General features: G+C 35.0%; 1 protein-coding gene across 4 annotated transcripts in view; it reads right to left on the minus strand.

Moving 5' to 3' along the window:
- Positions 1–14,877, minus strand: part of LOC113492510 — a 50,988-nt gene that overhangs the window by 6,041 nt on the left and 30,070 nt on the right. For 3 of the 4 annotated variants that reach the window (XM_026869988.1, XM_026869987.1, XM_026869986.1), the window contains exon 4: positions 12,206–12,232. The exons of the other annotated variant lie outside the window; for it this stretch is intronic. In XM_026869988.1, coding sequence (XP_026725789.1) covers positions 12,206–12,232 — 27 coding nt within the window. The remainder of the gene's footprint in view (positions 1–12,205; positions 12,233–14,877) is intronic. 4 annotated transcript variants of the gene reach the window in all.

Genomic DNA, 14,877 nt, shown 5'->3' on the forward strand with positions numbered 1-14,877 from the left:
AATCATTGCACATAAATAACTCGCATACACTGTGAGTAATAAATTGTAATCGTCATATGTAGATCACACGTATGATGCCGGTCGACAAATAAATGTCAATCTTGGGTGCAATCAAGCTCACCACAGATCTATGGTAATGGTTAAGTAATTATCCATTAAGCACAATGTAGGTGAGTCGATCGACTGGTTACCGTGGGAACTCTAACGCTGACTCTATAAAACTAGAACGAGATTATTTCGAGGCCTTATACGGCCCTTTCGACTCAAGATCATCTTACCCAGTGAGATACTGTACGGTATTCGTTACTGAGAACTGAAAGCCTACCAGCAAGTCTTAGAGTTAGAGGGAGATGGTTATATTCGCAATGTAGAGCGGCATCTCGCTTCCACAACAGGAATAATATGACTTTAAGATGAGGAGGTATGTGCCCTGATCGCAGAACAGACTTGATTGGATTGATTTCAAACTAGTTGGTCCCGTTGATCATTACATCTACATGCTGTGTTGTACCGTAAACACGAACTCTATAAATTGTTAGGAATCCTCGAAGTTTATACAAGTAGGTCGATATAAAAGTCACAAATTCAAAAAGCTCTGGCTGGTTTAAAATTAAATTGCGGACCGTAAATTTTGTTCCTTATTTTTTAAACTGAGAATTCATAATTGGATTGAATTACGACTCCATTGTTTTAAAACAACTGACACTTATAGTATAGTTAACACTGCCTACTGGGCCACATGTGAGTGTAAAATAATAGGTAGAAATAAAAACATATATAAAAGTAAACGAGTAATTACTCGAACAATAAAAAAAAATGAGTAATATAATATGAAATTTAATCCGCAGAATGTCTTAAGCTCAACTGACATTTACCGTGATCGATAATTAATTAAAACGTCATCGATCAAGCCTACACAACAATCAATCGATAAAAAAGGTCGCAATAGTTACACGGTGACGGCGAAACAACATTGCACCACAGCATTATGAAGTGTTGGATAAATGCCATACAATAGAGCGGTAACCGTACGCGCGGTAAGAATCCGAAACATGTGTTATTTCCCATTATTCCTAGTATGACATTACGTGTAGCGTCATGTGAACGGCGTGAACGGCGTAAATACTCGGAGCGTGACGCTTGGACTCGTCACTTGATACCAGATACTAAGCGATACTAGTGTCCTTGCTTTACCTCTCTAATATTACCGTGATAATATCGCGTTTGAAACGTTCTCATTTTAAAATGTATGGACTAGGCTGCCATAAATACAAGTGATTAAAAAAAAACACGCGATAAGGAATTGAATCCTTGTGTCGCAGGAGCTTTCACAAACATGTAACATGCACAAAACACTCAAACTCAGTACAAGTACATATTACCTTCGTCATATTGGTTTGGTTACTCATCATCATTAGTCTTTATTATGAAAGGTTTCTCTTTATTACCTTTAAATAACCACTCATAATAGTTGGTGCTTTCGAACTGATATTATCATCAACTTATAATATGGAACAACTCAAGATCACCATAAGGTCAATGTAGACGACGTAGAGTAGAGTAAGTCTCGACGACTTTTCCTAAGAAATCTCTAACAATTTAAAAGAGATTAATTGAAACAGGAATATTAATATAATTTATCTTATCATTCTTCTTAAGAAGCCATTAAGCATCATATTGTTAGACCAATACTCAGCTACGTTGAGCATGAATACTAATCTTCGCGTATGTTGACACTGTGGGCAACAAATGATTGGAAAACTTTCGTAAGGCGAATTCATAATTACATATTAATTTAATAACGGTAGACTCACGCTTATAGATCGGGATCACCCGACAAAAACCGAACATACCGAAGTACTGTCGCTGCATCAACACATGAGCAGTCGATCGATCCCGATATATCCGCGTGAGTAAAATCTTAATCGATTCAAGGAGAACTACCACACTGATATTTTTTAAAGATGATGCAGCCCAACTAGCTCATCTTTTAATTAAACCAGCTGACTAAGATAGACGTGAAAACCTGTTTCGAGCACTCATCTAGTCAAAACTTTATTTCCACATTATTAAGTACCCTATCGCCCACATCTTATCTATGTACCCGTTACACTTAATAAGACAATCCTCAAATTCTTAAGCTGTTTCTACATAACACTAAACAGTTAGTCCGCGGGAACGTTGAATAAAATTGAATTTTAATTAGCATGTATGTATTTGTACCAGATAAGTCTGCCTTCACGACTCCGTTACAAGTCGGGGATATGCAGAAATAGTTTGACTTGTGACTTGTAACATGTGAGTCTATAGATCGCTATCGGTCTGTAAGTTGACAAGTTGCTGGCGACTGCGTCAGATCTATAGCTCGTACAGTCGGCAACAAATCTCGCTTAACAAAAACAGATTTTCCAGACAACTGCCCTTAAACCAATTTAATAAGTTGTTGATGTGCTGTTAAGTAAAAAATAGTAAACCGGCATCAGTAAGAATGTTAACCGCTTCAATCGCTTAATTGGTTCGAGAGTTATGATGCCACAGACACACAGACACGTCAAACTTATAACACCCTTCTTCTTCATCGGGGGATAATATTGGTTTGACGCCTAGTTCACACCAAAACACACTGGCACTTTGTAAAACGGATTGTGTTAAACGTCTTGTGTTGCTGACTGTACTCTCATTTCCTTTTGTTGACACATTCAGCTGCTGCCATTACGTGGGCAGATAAGTCGATCTCAATACATATCGGCATTGAGTAACGTTGATTAATAAGATAAGTAATAAAAAATTGTATATTAATGAACCGGCTGCAACTTAACTTCAACAACATATCATAATACTAGCTGTTGCCCGCGACTTCGTCCGCGTGGTTAGAAGATATAAGTTATAATTTATACCTGCCTTCTATCTATCTTGTAGGATTCAGTCAGCTTTTGCAAAGTAAGCGCAAAAAATGAGTTTTTTTACGACCTCACATTAGAAACCTCAAAAATTGTAGCCCATGTGTTATTCTGATGTATAAGCTATATTGTGGTAAAGGATCATTCAAATCCATTCAGTAGTTTTTACGTGAAAGAGTAACAAACATCCATACATCCATACTTACAAACTTTCGCCTTTATAATAGTAGTAGGATGGAACAGTCACTAGCAAAAAAATAAAACATATCCCTAAAAAAAAGGTTTATATGTAGGTGTACTAAGGAATTCAATATTTGTGTCGCGGAGGTTTTAACAAGCTTAGAAGTCACATGCACTAGACACCCAGCCTGAGAACAAGCCTTCATAGATCACCCAATTGGGGCTAGCCCGTTATCCGTAAGGTCAAAATGATATACAAGCAATTCATTTAAGTTAAAACTTTGAGCTTAAATACACACCATACTTTCCTTCGCCTAGAACAATATCTTATCTTTCTAAACCAAAATGAATACAGCGGTTTCGAAGTGAAAATCAGCCACAATAGGAAAGGCAGTGAAACTAGCTTTAAAAGCTGTGTATTGTAAATTGAATTGTAAAAGGGGCAAGCTGTAGGCTTTCGCATGGATAGCTGGAGACTAAGGTGTATCTGCAACGCGTTAGTTACTGACTGGTTGTCTGGTAAATGTCTGCAAGGCTAGGCGAGTGGCTGAGGTAACCACGCAGAACCTAGAGTGCGTGACATGTCGCGGGTTCTATCCCCGCGTAGGACAAGTATTTGTGTGATCCACGAACGCTCTCAGTCTGGGTGTCTTTGAGCATGTGACTTGAATGTTTGTGATACAAGGTTTAAATTCGTTATTGCAAGAGTCGTTTAAAAAAATGTGATGAGTGAGATCCCAAGAAAAGTGTGGAAGTAGTGTTTCGGATTCGTCTTTTCTGGGACGAAAGAGGTACATTGAAGATTTGTGGGCTACGCGATCAGCTAGCAACACTTTTAGGAGATACCTATTAGTTACAGGTCATAAAGATATATGCAGGTTCTATTTACAGTTGATGAATTCATGGTGCGTGATAAATAGGGGCGACTTTGTACGGCGATTCAGGTTTAGTTGGTAAGAGTCTAACACTACCTGCTCTAAGAAGGTGTGTATTTATGAGGATTTCCCACAATACCTACCCGAAAAGGAGTTCTATTCACACTCAGCAACAGATAAGTAGAATTTACGTGCAAGCCTGTTTTGAAATCATAAATACCATCAAAGCTTCAAAATCCATAACAAATCCGTACTCAAAGCAAACAAACTCTGTGTTAACACTCACATATTTCTCGGAAAGCTCAACTTTCCTAACATTTCAAGATCGCAATTGTAAAGCATACGTCATAAATTGAACGCAACAGATTAATGAATGTGGATTAAACAAATGACTTGTTTAAGCTCAAGGACAATTAAAGAGGATAATTAATTAGTTATCAAGGGGACGTCGTTTAAGACGATTAGGTCTTCTTTTCTACTCACTTATAAGCAAGTAAAGATAATAGTAGTTAGTGTACAGAATATTTATGGTGAGTAATGAAATCAGTGTTTTATTTGACGTCGCATGAATTTTGTAACTTATTATACTAATAAAATAAATAAATAAAGGTGCTTTCTATTTTCACTTAAAAGGCACCTGATCATCTTATATGGTATAATATAGTATGGTACAGTATAGTAGCATGGTAATTAAACCATAATTAGTGCAACTTCTAAAAAGGTAACAAAATTATCGAACTATAAACCATCTCCACTCGATAAACTCAAAACATTCAACCAGTTAATCTTACAACTTTCTCTAAAACAACAGTCAACTCAAGTTAAGATCAAACAATAAATAGGTTTACAAGTTAATAACCTGTGTTGACTTAAAGATGACCTACCACCTATTAAAGTAACATTACTGCAGTTGTGTGAAAGAGATAGCGCTCTACAAGACGTAGAGCGGCGTCCCTTTCCCACAACGACTTTAATTTTACTTGAAGTGTCTATAGGTGTTCTGATGGTACAAAATACAAGAGCTGTAACTCTTCCGCGAGCTCTCACGTTCAAAGCCAGTTGTTGCATCAAAGGTGTAATAAAAAGTGAACCAACAACATATTTCATGTTTGTAAGTTAAACGTGACCCAATTAGTGACAGCTTCCCTTTTATCAAGACTTGTTCCTGGAGATCAGAGAGACGTCATTATAATAATTGAAATTGTCTGGATTTTGTCACAATTTTCTTGTGACAGTCTTGAGGTAATTAAGTCTTTGAGGCTCGCTTGCGTGTACTATCTCAGCTCTACCATGTATTTACGAAAAAGGTATAAAAGGTGTTGAAGTGGACATAACATGGGTACGTTTTAAGTAAGATATTCTTATAATTATTTTAAGTCATATTTCTTCAAAATACCTACTCCAAAAGATGCTTAACTCTTTAAAGTAAAGGCTTCTTTCTTTTCAGGAAGATAATATAGAAGTTTGATACTACTAAAGCTTAAAACGTGTTTAATACGACATGGGTAGGTAACTTTTATAATAATAATTATGTAAAATATTCCAACAAAAACAAACTATAGACAAAAACATTCGTATTTTTAATCCATTGTCATTACCGATCATAACACGTTACTTGAGAACTTCTAGAACATACTCATAAATAACTGAATGTAAATCAGACAAAGCCGACGACTTGATAAATATTACGATCATGTACCACACACGAGTAGGTACGGACTGCCAAGAAAACGGCCTACCGGTTTCGAAAAATAAATCGTGTGTATGTAAAATATCGATTAGGTTGACATTAGTACCTATAAGAATACTTTTGAACGGGAAAATCAACCTTATTGTTCTATGACGTGCGTATGATTTTCAACCTTAAGTTGATAGACAACTGTCTTGGCTGAACGTATGCATTGAACAATATCGATTACTGTCTTAAACAACTGACATTATCATCAATCTTCTGGCTCTACGGAAATGTATCGCGAAGACTAATATTAAAGCTGATTTAGCCGATGAGGGCAATATCGTGCAATTCAACATACATAGCGGCGTGGTGATACATAATGTTTTAAACCAGAAGGCGTTTTGAAGAAATATTATTGGAGTCTGTTACCCTCCTGCAACTGAAATAGTATTAGATCAAGAATCGTCTTCCCAAAGCTGCGTGGCTCCGCAATTTATAACTTGCCGAATATCTCGCATCGTCTATATGAGCCCTAAGTCATTCAGATAAATGATAGAACTATAATGCCAGTCTTTAGTTGTCCTACAGGGCAAGAGCCTCACCTCATATAGAAGGACCGAGCTACAATCATCACTGGGCACTGTGAGTAAGCAATTTATTAAGTCCTAGATTTCCCACGATATCCTCCATCACTTAGTATGTAATCATACAAGAAATAGAAAGACACTTTACTTTGAAAAGTATGTTTTACGAGCAACTACGAAAACTCACTCAAATACAATAACAATAAGGCCGAATGTCCTATAAAACAAAAGAAATGCAACACTAAAAGTCATCAGTGTTTTGTTTCTATTGAGTGTCACATTATAACCGTACCTTGTACTTATTTATGTCCATATAATCGTACAGTAAGTAATGCATGTTTGACAAGTAGGTAGCACTAAGCCAGCGGACATTGCACCTTGTAATAGACACCTATAAATAGGTCAGAGAAAGCCGTATGAAATTAGAAACGCGTTGAGCGCAGCCCTTTGAAATGTTGGTAAATAAATTGTAACAGCCATCTCTTTCAATTAGAGAGAAATTATAACAAGCGGTTTGGTGAATATGACGTTTGGAAGAAAAGAACGGGTACGAAACTTTTTCTACTACAGGTTTACTTGTACAGTGTCACTTTTGTGATATCGGTTTCATGTGCGTACTGCAAAGTTCTAGTCACTCGCAAAAAGCGGTGAAGGAAAATATTGTAAGGAAATCAGCAAACTTGAGAAATTGCATTGTTTAAAGAAACCATAGGAAAAGAGGACCCTTTTATGTCAATAATGTGTATATCTATATCAATATGTACAAAATCGAGCTTAAACACGAAATAATAATAATTGTACTGTGATTAGTTTAATTTCCTAATATAAAAAGCCATAATCTCAAGTATAAGTACTTAAATTAAAACTCTATTACAGTATTAAGTACTTAACTCTCTTAAACTTAGTTTTATTAGACAATTTAGGTAATATTTACGTAACGAAACGCACTCATTTAAGTATACCGTAATGTTAGTTTCGTTACATAATAAAAAGTAAATGAGCAATAAAAACAAAAGTGTAACGATTCCAGTTCCACTACATTAATTTTGTTCACGACTGTACTAGAAGGAAAGTATTTTGGCAAACCTAATGTTCTGGCAACGAATGACTTTGGTACTTCTAAACCAATTTTGCAGCTAGTTTGAACGTTGGCTCTGACTACTACCTTGAATTATCTTCAACTGCTTTACTTTGCTTGATCGTTGCAACACATCATCTGTCTTTTTTTAAATTACTTAATACAAGCACAGGCACACACAGTTCTTATCGACGTACATACTCTACATTAACAAATTAAAGATCCCTGACTTTTCAATAAAGAAAGTTCCTATGAGCTTAATGATTTTTGTTGTCAAATGTCTATTTAAACGTGTCTATAATTTTAAACATATTTATTGATAAATACATCTAGTGACTATGTATCCACGTGTCAAGGAGTACAACTAGCATTTGCCTCTTTCATTAACCTCACGAACTGCGGCACTAAATTATTATTAATTGTAATATCTGAATTATCTTAATGAACATTATTTATTCATAATTGACATTGATGTGTTAAATATATGTTTGTTGAGACACATTAGCAATGGAGTTTCTTGACGGTTCTTCTCCATAAGAATGACACTTTGGAACCGTGCGACTAGAGTCAGTAATGTAACGTTTTAAAAGTGCCTGAGAAACGGCCTATTTGAAATAAAAACTTTTTGATTATTGATTTTTTTTTTTATTGAATCAATAGAAATTCTTCATTTTTCTCTTCGTAAAAAAAAACAATTTAAACTTAGGCAGATGACATTTAAAGGACGGCAAGGATTACACGGATTTCTCATTTTGAATTTTCTAACTTGCATGAAGCTAACACTAAATTGAAGTTCAGTTAAATTAAATGTTTTACAGTAAACAATCATTAGTTAAACATACGCAAGTTATCGGGATTGTAATTTACTAATCTTACTATCTAGTACCAATAGGATATAATGCGTAATGTAATATTTAATAAACGCGTTATTATTGTGAAAGGGGTTATCTAACACTATTTCCATATTTTATAGGTTTTATAGCGGTTTGTGGCCATTTACAGATGTGCCTGAGGGGAGCTGTTTACGAAATGGCGGTCATGTTGCATCGTACGTGCATTATGCGAATTGCCAAGTTATAATATATTAAAGCGAGAATAAAATACTTTAAATTATTGAGATAGAAACTTATTTCTATAGATAAGTTTACCAAAAAAAGCTTATTTCATTAATTGTTTTATTAACACTTTGGCGCTTAATAATTGGCCTAAGTTGTTGGTGCACATGTCTAAAATAAATATGAATGATATAAAAGTATTCTCGTTTTGCATTTTAAACCATAAAACCTTAATTAAGGTACTGAACAAAGCTTAAAAATATTTTGTAAACATATTACTTTAACAGCCTCATGTACTCTGAAAATAATAATAGTAAATATACGCAAACTTGAAGCAACAATGTGTTAAGAAGTACTTTTAATACATAAATCATTCAAGAAAATACGAAATTCCTGGCTTAAAGCCCTTCACACATCGCTTCAACGATATGCAAAGGACAGGACGAGACTACAATGTACCCAGTACCTACGTAGCTTGCCTTAATACACTTGCGAGCAGATATATTGAAACATCGTTATTTTTATGAAGTTAGAACTATTAAGCAAAATATTATCAGTAGCTTACACATTTGGCAAGTGAACCAGAAGCAAAGAGAACTACGAAAAGAGTAGTGATAATGAATGATAGAAGTACATTAATAACTACAATCTAAAGCTCCTTTTTATTGGATATCCGCGCAGTCTAATATCTCAGTACGGACAGCCGAGTAGTATAGGCCAAAACGATAAACCGACTGCAAGTTGCGGATTCGATGCTCAATTTTTTATTCTGGATCTGGATCAGAGTGTGCTATGTGACTTGAATGTTTGTGAAAGGATTAAATAACTTGCCAGAATTATGATCTTAAAACAATGTTATTTTTACCATAAGTTGCAAAATAATCCGGATCATTTAAGCGTTTTTTCTATCAGGCTTAGAAAAAACACCATTTGGCTCGATGCAAGTGTAAAACAGTGTATTATACCGCCTATACGCGTTTATACCTGATGTAAAACATAGTTATTGCGCATACACATGTACCGACCCATTACCGTTGGACACATTGAAGATAATTCATATTCATGGCTTTTCTATCGGAAACGCAATCTAAAGTTGCCTAAAATATGTACGCGTATACGCAATTATGGGTACGGAACGTGTAATGAGCAGTCGTAAAAGTCTATTGCTAATATCGAAAACTGATTACTAGCATAAACTTTTTGTTGAGATATAATATACTAACAGCATATAAACTTTTTTACCGAATATAATATTATACTGTCTCTATACTCTGTATAATATAGTACTGGCCGTAAAGAAACAATGATTTCAAACAACAGAAAAACAAAACGCAATTTTAAATTTCGAGTGTTCATCTTTTTAATGACATCATGAGCAAGGAATTCGTAAATTACTTTTATCAATTTGTAAATTCAAGTCACGTGATTGTGTTATTACCAAAATATAGCGATGAAAAACCAATTCGCTTTTGAATTAGCTCCGGTCAATCAATCATTCGACTGCCGCTAGTAATTAGGTAGTGCACCTATTACAAAACGATTAATATGTATTATCTATTTACCGTAGCTATCACGAAATATTACGCCAATATTTTATTATAAATTCAAATCTAACAAACGTGTTTTAGAGATGTAGATTGAGTATCTCAAGAAATATGATTTAAGTAAATTGTAAATAATAAACGGTATAAACGTTTAATGTTGCTTTGCTCATATTAGATGTAATGATCAGAGACACGATTTGAGCGAAATCGCTACAAGTCAGTTAAAGTACTTACACTAAATCAAAACAGCTGTTAATCTCTGCACTCGACGGTACACAAATAGCACGGTCACTTGGAGCCGTATTCGATATTCAAGACAAGTGTGTACGCGACTGTACTTGAGTTTTATGTGCACAATACACATTTGTAGTTTTATTAGCAATTAAAATATTCCCAGGAGACTGTTGACTGCCAATATTGCGTGTAAGGCAAAGAATTTGACTTTAATATTGTTTTAACCTTTGTATGAATAAATACATATAATGCGTAAACTTAATGGAATTTACTCATCTTCTTTATTTTACTCACAACTCTGTGTGATTGCAAAAGCTTTGTTTCATTGAGCTAGTTCATAGTTGTGGTATTTATGGAAAAAACAAGAACTAAACACACATGTTTTAGGCTCGTTTCTAAATGGTATTATAACTTTCAAAAGCAATATATTTTCGTCTTTTATTTTTTAATTGGAGAGTGCTCGAGATTACATCTACGACTGCTATACAACCTATTTGTAGTTACGGGCAATGTTCGAACCTCGTACCATGAGCTATTAACGCATAACTTCACATTGTTAAAGCGAGATGTCGCTAGGTGCAGTGTAGCATGATATCTCGCTTCAGTCCTGGGGCGTATCGAAATCCTAAAGTAATTGTCGTTCTTCGCTGTACAGTTTGCTCTGGTTTAAGATCTCATGGTAGAGGCACCAATTACGTACCATTTTATAAGTCGATAATACACTTGATAGCCCGATTACCTACTTCAATTTTAATGGGCTTCAACATTTACCAATTGTTCGAAAGGTCAACATAACGTGAGAGGTTTTATGGTCTTTAGCCTGGGAAGTGAACTGTCCTTGCTTTTGTTATTAAATAGCATGATAATTATGTACAGTATCTGTTATGTAATTGGGAGTCATGAAGGTTGGTTATTATGACTGCATTTTTTACCGCTAAAATCATGTCATTAAAAAAAAACTCGAATAACGGCCGAACGCAAAAATAACGGCCAAAGCATAAGTCCCCTTCGTAATTGTCACAAGGAATAGATAATTCAAAACATCATTCAGCTAATCCTGCTTTCTAAGACACAAGTGTTCCTTTAGTAGGAGATAAGTAGTTCAATAAACATTCCTTTACTAAATCGATCAGCAATTTAACATATGTAGGGCCTCATATAAAGTTCAGATTTAAATCTGTAATATTCATATAAACATTTGGCCGTATACCGCCATGGTCCGTCGCGCACATGGCGTTTTATACAACCATGACATCACCCAATGTGTTACCATTTACGCCGCCATCTTATTCAAAATCTCTGCTTCTAAGAATCAAGGCCCCAATATGAATGGGAATTGATTTAAATGGGCACTATTCGTATTATTCCAAGCACTTTTCCAAAACAATAAATGAAAATTCTGTAGGGGGCGGGACACTCGCGGTCAATACATTGAATTTCCAATTATTGTGTTGGCAAAATGCTTAAGAGAATAGGAATAGTTCCATTGTATATAGCAGAATCGGGGCCCAGGACAAAGACTGGAATATAAGCTTTCTTCAACAAGCAAGTAAACTAAGTTATCATTAGTATACATCAATTATCGTTACTTTGATTGTTATTGCCTTGACTAGCTTGATTAGTCATTTCTTCAAATGGAAAGCGTACGTGTCTGTTCGTATGTTTTCTAAACTATGGACTGAGTATAAACTACAGTATTTATCTCTTACAAGGAATTGAAACTACATAGCAAATAGGTATATAATAATAAGGAATAATATTTACATCGAAAATTAAACTATTCAAATATCGACTGGAAATTATTCTAAACCATGATGATGACAAATTACTTTAAAACGAATCTATATTGACTAAATACAAGTACACATAAAAAAATCGGTCGTGCATCTAAACAACTATACAAGATAACACTCTACTTAATACGATACTGCCAAAACTTAATAAGTTACCTAAACAACAAGCGAACAAAACTAATAACTAAAGTCATAATCAAATACTTTGGTCGTTTTATTTACATGGGTTTAATGATGGCAATGAATAAAGGCACACAATAATCGTAAAGCCACGTCACACATCTTACCTTGTCGACATAAAACCCGGGGAACGACTGTCCAGCCGCGTGCAACAATACAAGGCACAATGAGAATAATACACATTATAAATAATATAAATATAGTACTTTTTATAGGAGAGACATATAGTAAGGGCTTCAGCACATCTGAAGAAAAGTAAAATATATTATAATCCTGTACACTCAATTAATGTTAGAGCATGGTACTTATTGACTATATTAATAACGCTTTTGAGTTTGACAGTTTTGTTTCTTCCGTCGGATGTGCTAGAGCCCTAAGAGTAGTTTTGCACTGCATCTGTCAATCTGAAAAATACTTAACAAACAAATTTGGAATTCAATGAATGACTACTATCAACTATGAGTGTTTGAATGGCAGTGTCAGATTTACGTTTTAATATTTTTTCTTTGTATTTTCTGATTCTGAATCGTGAAAGTATTGAATTCATTCAAGTACCTAGACAAAGTTTGTTTACAGAAAATACGCTGCAGAAAAAAAAGCTCTAAATAAATTATGTCTGTATTTATGTTCAAGTAAAAGTAATATTAATTATCGTTACGGGCTTCATAGACAAATTATGATGAAAACTATCGTTTGTGAAAGTTCATCCAACTGGAAAAAGAGACGTAAATAAATATAAATATAGTAATTCTTTAACAAAACTGTCAAATAAACTATCTGCCTTGAACAATAGAAAATCCTTTCTCGGAGAAATTCGTATCGAAATCGTGTTAGAAAAATTACCACTGTCACGGTATGAAAAAAGCAAAGTAGATCTTTCACTTAAGATACTCTTGGTATGTATCAAAGTGGATCTCTCACTTTGCGGTTGCTATGAATAGTTTAAAGTGTACCGTTTACCTAAAGACTAAAACCTCACGTAAATGACAACGTACATTTGAGGTACTTCATGATACAGCATTCATCTAGAAAGCGTCTCCGTGAGAAGCGGAACCGAGTCACTTCGCGTTTCCGTCCTCATTGTCTGAACACATCCTGGCTTTGATTAAGCGCCATAGGATGTCTTATATTTGATGATCATATGACTCAAATATTCTGATGGCTAGAGCCAAAAAAGAATTATACCAAACTCAATTATTTCAAACTTAATAACAAAATGTGGAATAGTTGGTAAATGTCGAAGGAGGAGACGATCAAACATGTTTAATCAAAAACGATATATTGATACAAAGCCAACAGGGACCACACAGCAAAACGCAAAAGTTTCATACTTTCGGACTTCTCATATCCATACAGGGCACATTTATTAATTTTTAAAGAGATTTAGCAAAACGATGCTGACACCAAAAGAGTAAAGCCGAATGTCATTGGGACAACGTACTCGTTATGAGTCATGAATCGCAACTTTAAGCTCATATTGACAAACATGGAAGACCAACGGGACATATACGGTATCAATAATTATATTGTGCCTACGATGTAATTATAATGGTCAACAGTAGTGTGTAAACAGTTAGGAGAAAATATTTACGAAAAATCCGTTAGATCACCTTGATAACAATTTGCTTTCCATCAAATGTATGCTATACCCACTACTATTTACATATAGATTATGATGCCATATATGTGTTCTTGAATACCACAAGCATCCTATTTACAGACATAGCAGAGAGCAACATCTTCATTCTGCCCACAACAAAGTATCTAAGAAGTAACAAGTACCAAATAGGTCATAAAATTATGGTTTCGAACAAAGCTTTAACAGAGTTCATTCGTCTTATCCCGCGCGGCAAAAAGCCGCTCTTAGGCGTGCAACGCATAATTTTGATTTATGCAGAGTGCCGGCCGCGCATGCGCCCACGCTTCGCATTTGTCTGTTTGTACACCAAACCGCACAGCACACGACAACGAAACAGAAAAATAAACCGTAGCCCCTTTGAAATAATGATCATGTCAATGTCACTACTTTGCGGTGTAACGAACTCTACAAGCGACGCGCGACAAAAATATTGTAGGCATTGTAGCCCTATTCATACAAACAGGTCTCATATTGAATTTAATTGAATGAATAGGTTTTATTTAAGAAATTGTCCTTAATGATGTATAGAACTTTCTACACGTCAGATGCTTTATCAGGACCATAAACTTAAGAATGTCAGCTTGTTTATTTACAGCCGCAGGCATACTGGCTGAAAATGAAATAAGTTGAGTCTATTCGAGAGGCCATTTTATAAAGTCGATTACAAAAAAAACATTATCATCATTATAACGGTTTGTGTGTGCGTTTGAAATGAGAACAAATCGCGCTGTCTGTTACAACACTTAATCTAATTTCCTCGGATGACGCAACCTCATCCGCTGGTCCCATAGTTATCATAATGAGTATAATCAGAAATCTGAAACGCTAAGCAATGTAGAGTGGAGCCTGTCGATCAGATCGACGATATTAACTTTCACTTTAAACTTAGGGCTGGGAACAAGCTCTATTAACCAAAATCTGGGCAGCAAAAAGAAAAAAATATGCTTTTATATTAGCAATAACCTCCATCAGGCGAAGTCGACAGCCTAAAGCTATTTATACACCATTATGCTATATTTTTGCTCCCTTGTATCCATGTCTTTATTTATCAATTATGAGTATCTAAGAGTAATAGATGTTTGCCTCCGTTCACAACTTCTTCTCAAAAATTCTCTACTTTGAGAATTTCAAAACGATATG

Source organism: Trichoplusia ni, chromosome 4, assembly GCF_003590095.1.
Source record: "Trichoplusia ni isolate ovarian cell line Hi5 chromosome 4, tn1, whole genome shotgun sequence".
In the NCBI taxonomy this organism is placed as follows: Eukaryota; Metazoa; Arthropoda; class Insecta; order Lepidoptera; family Noctuidae; genus Trichoplusia; species Trichoplusia ni.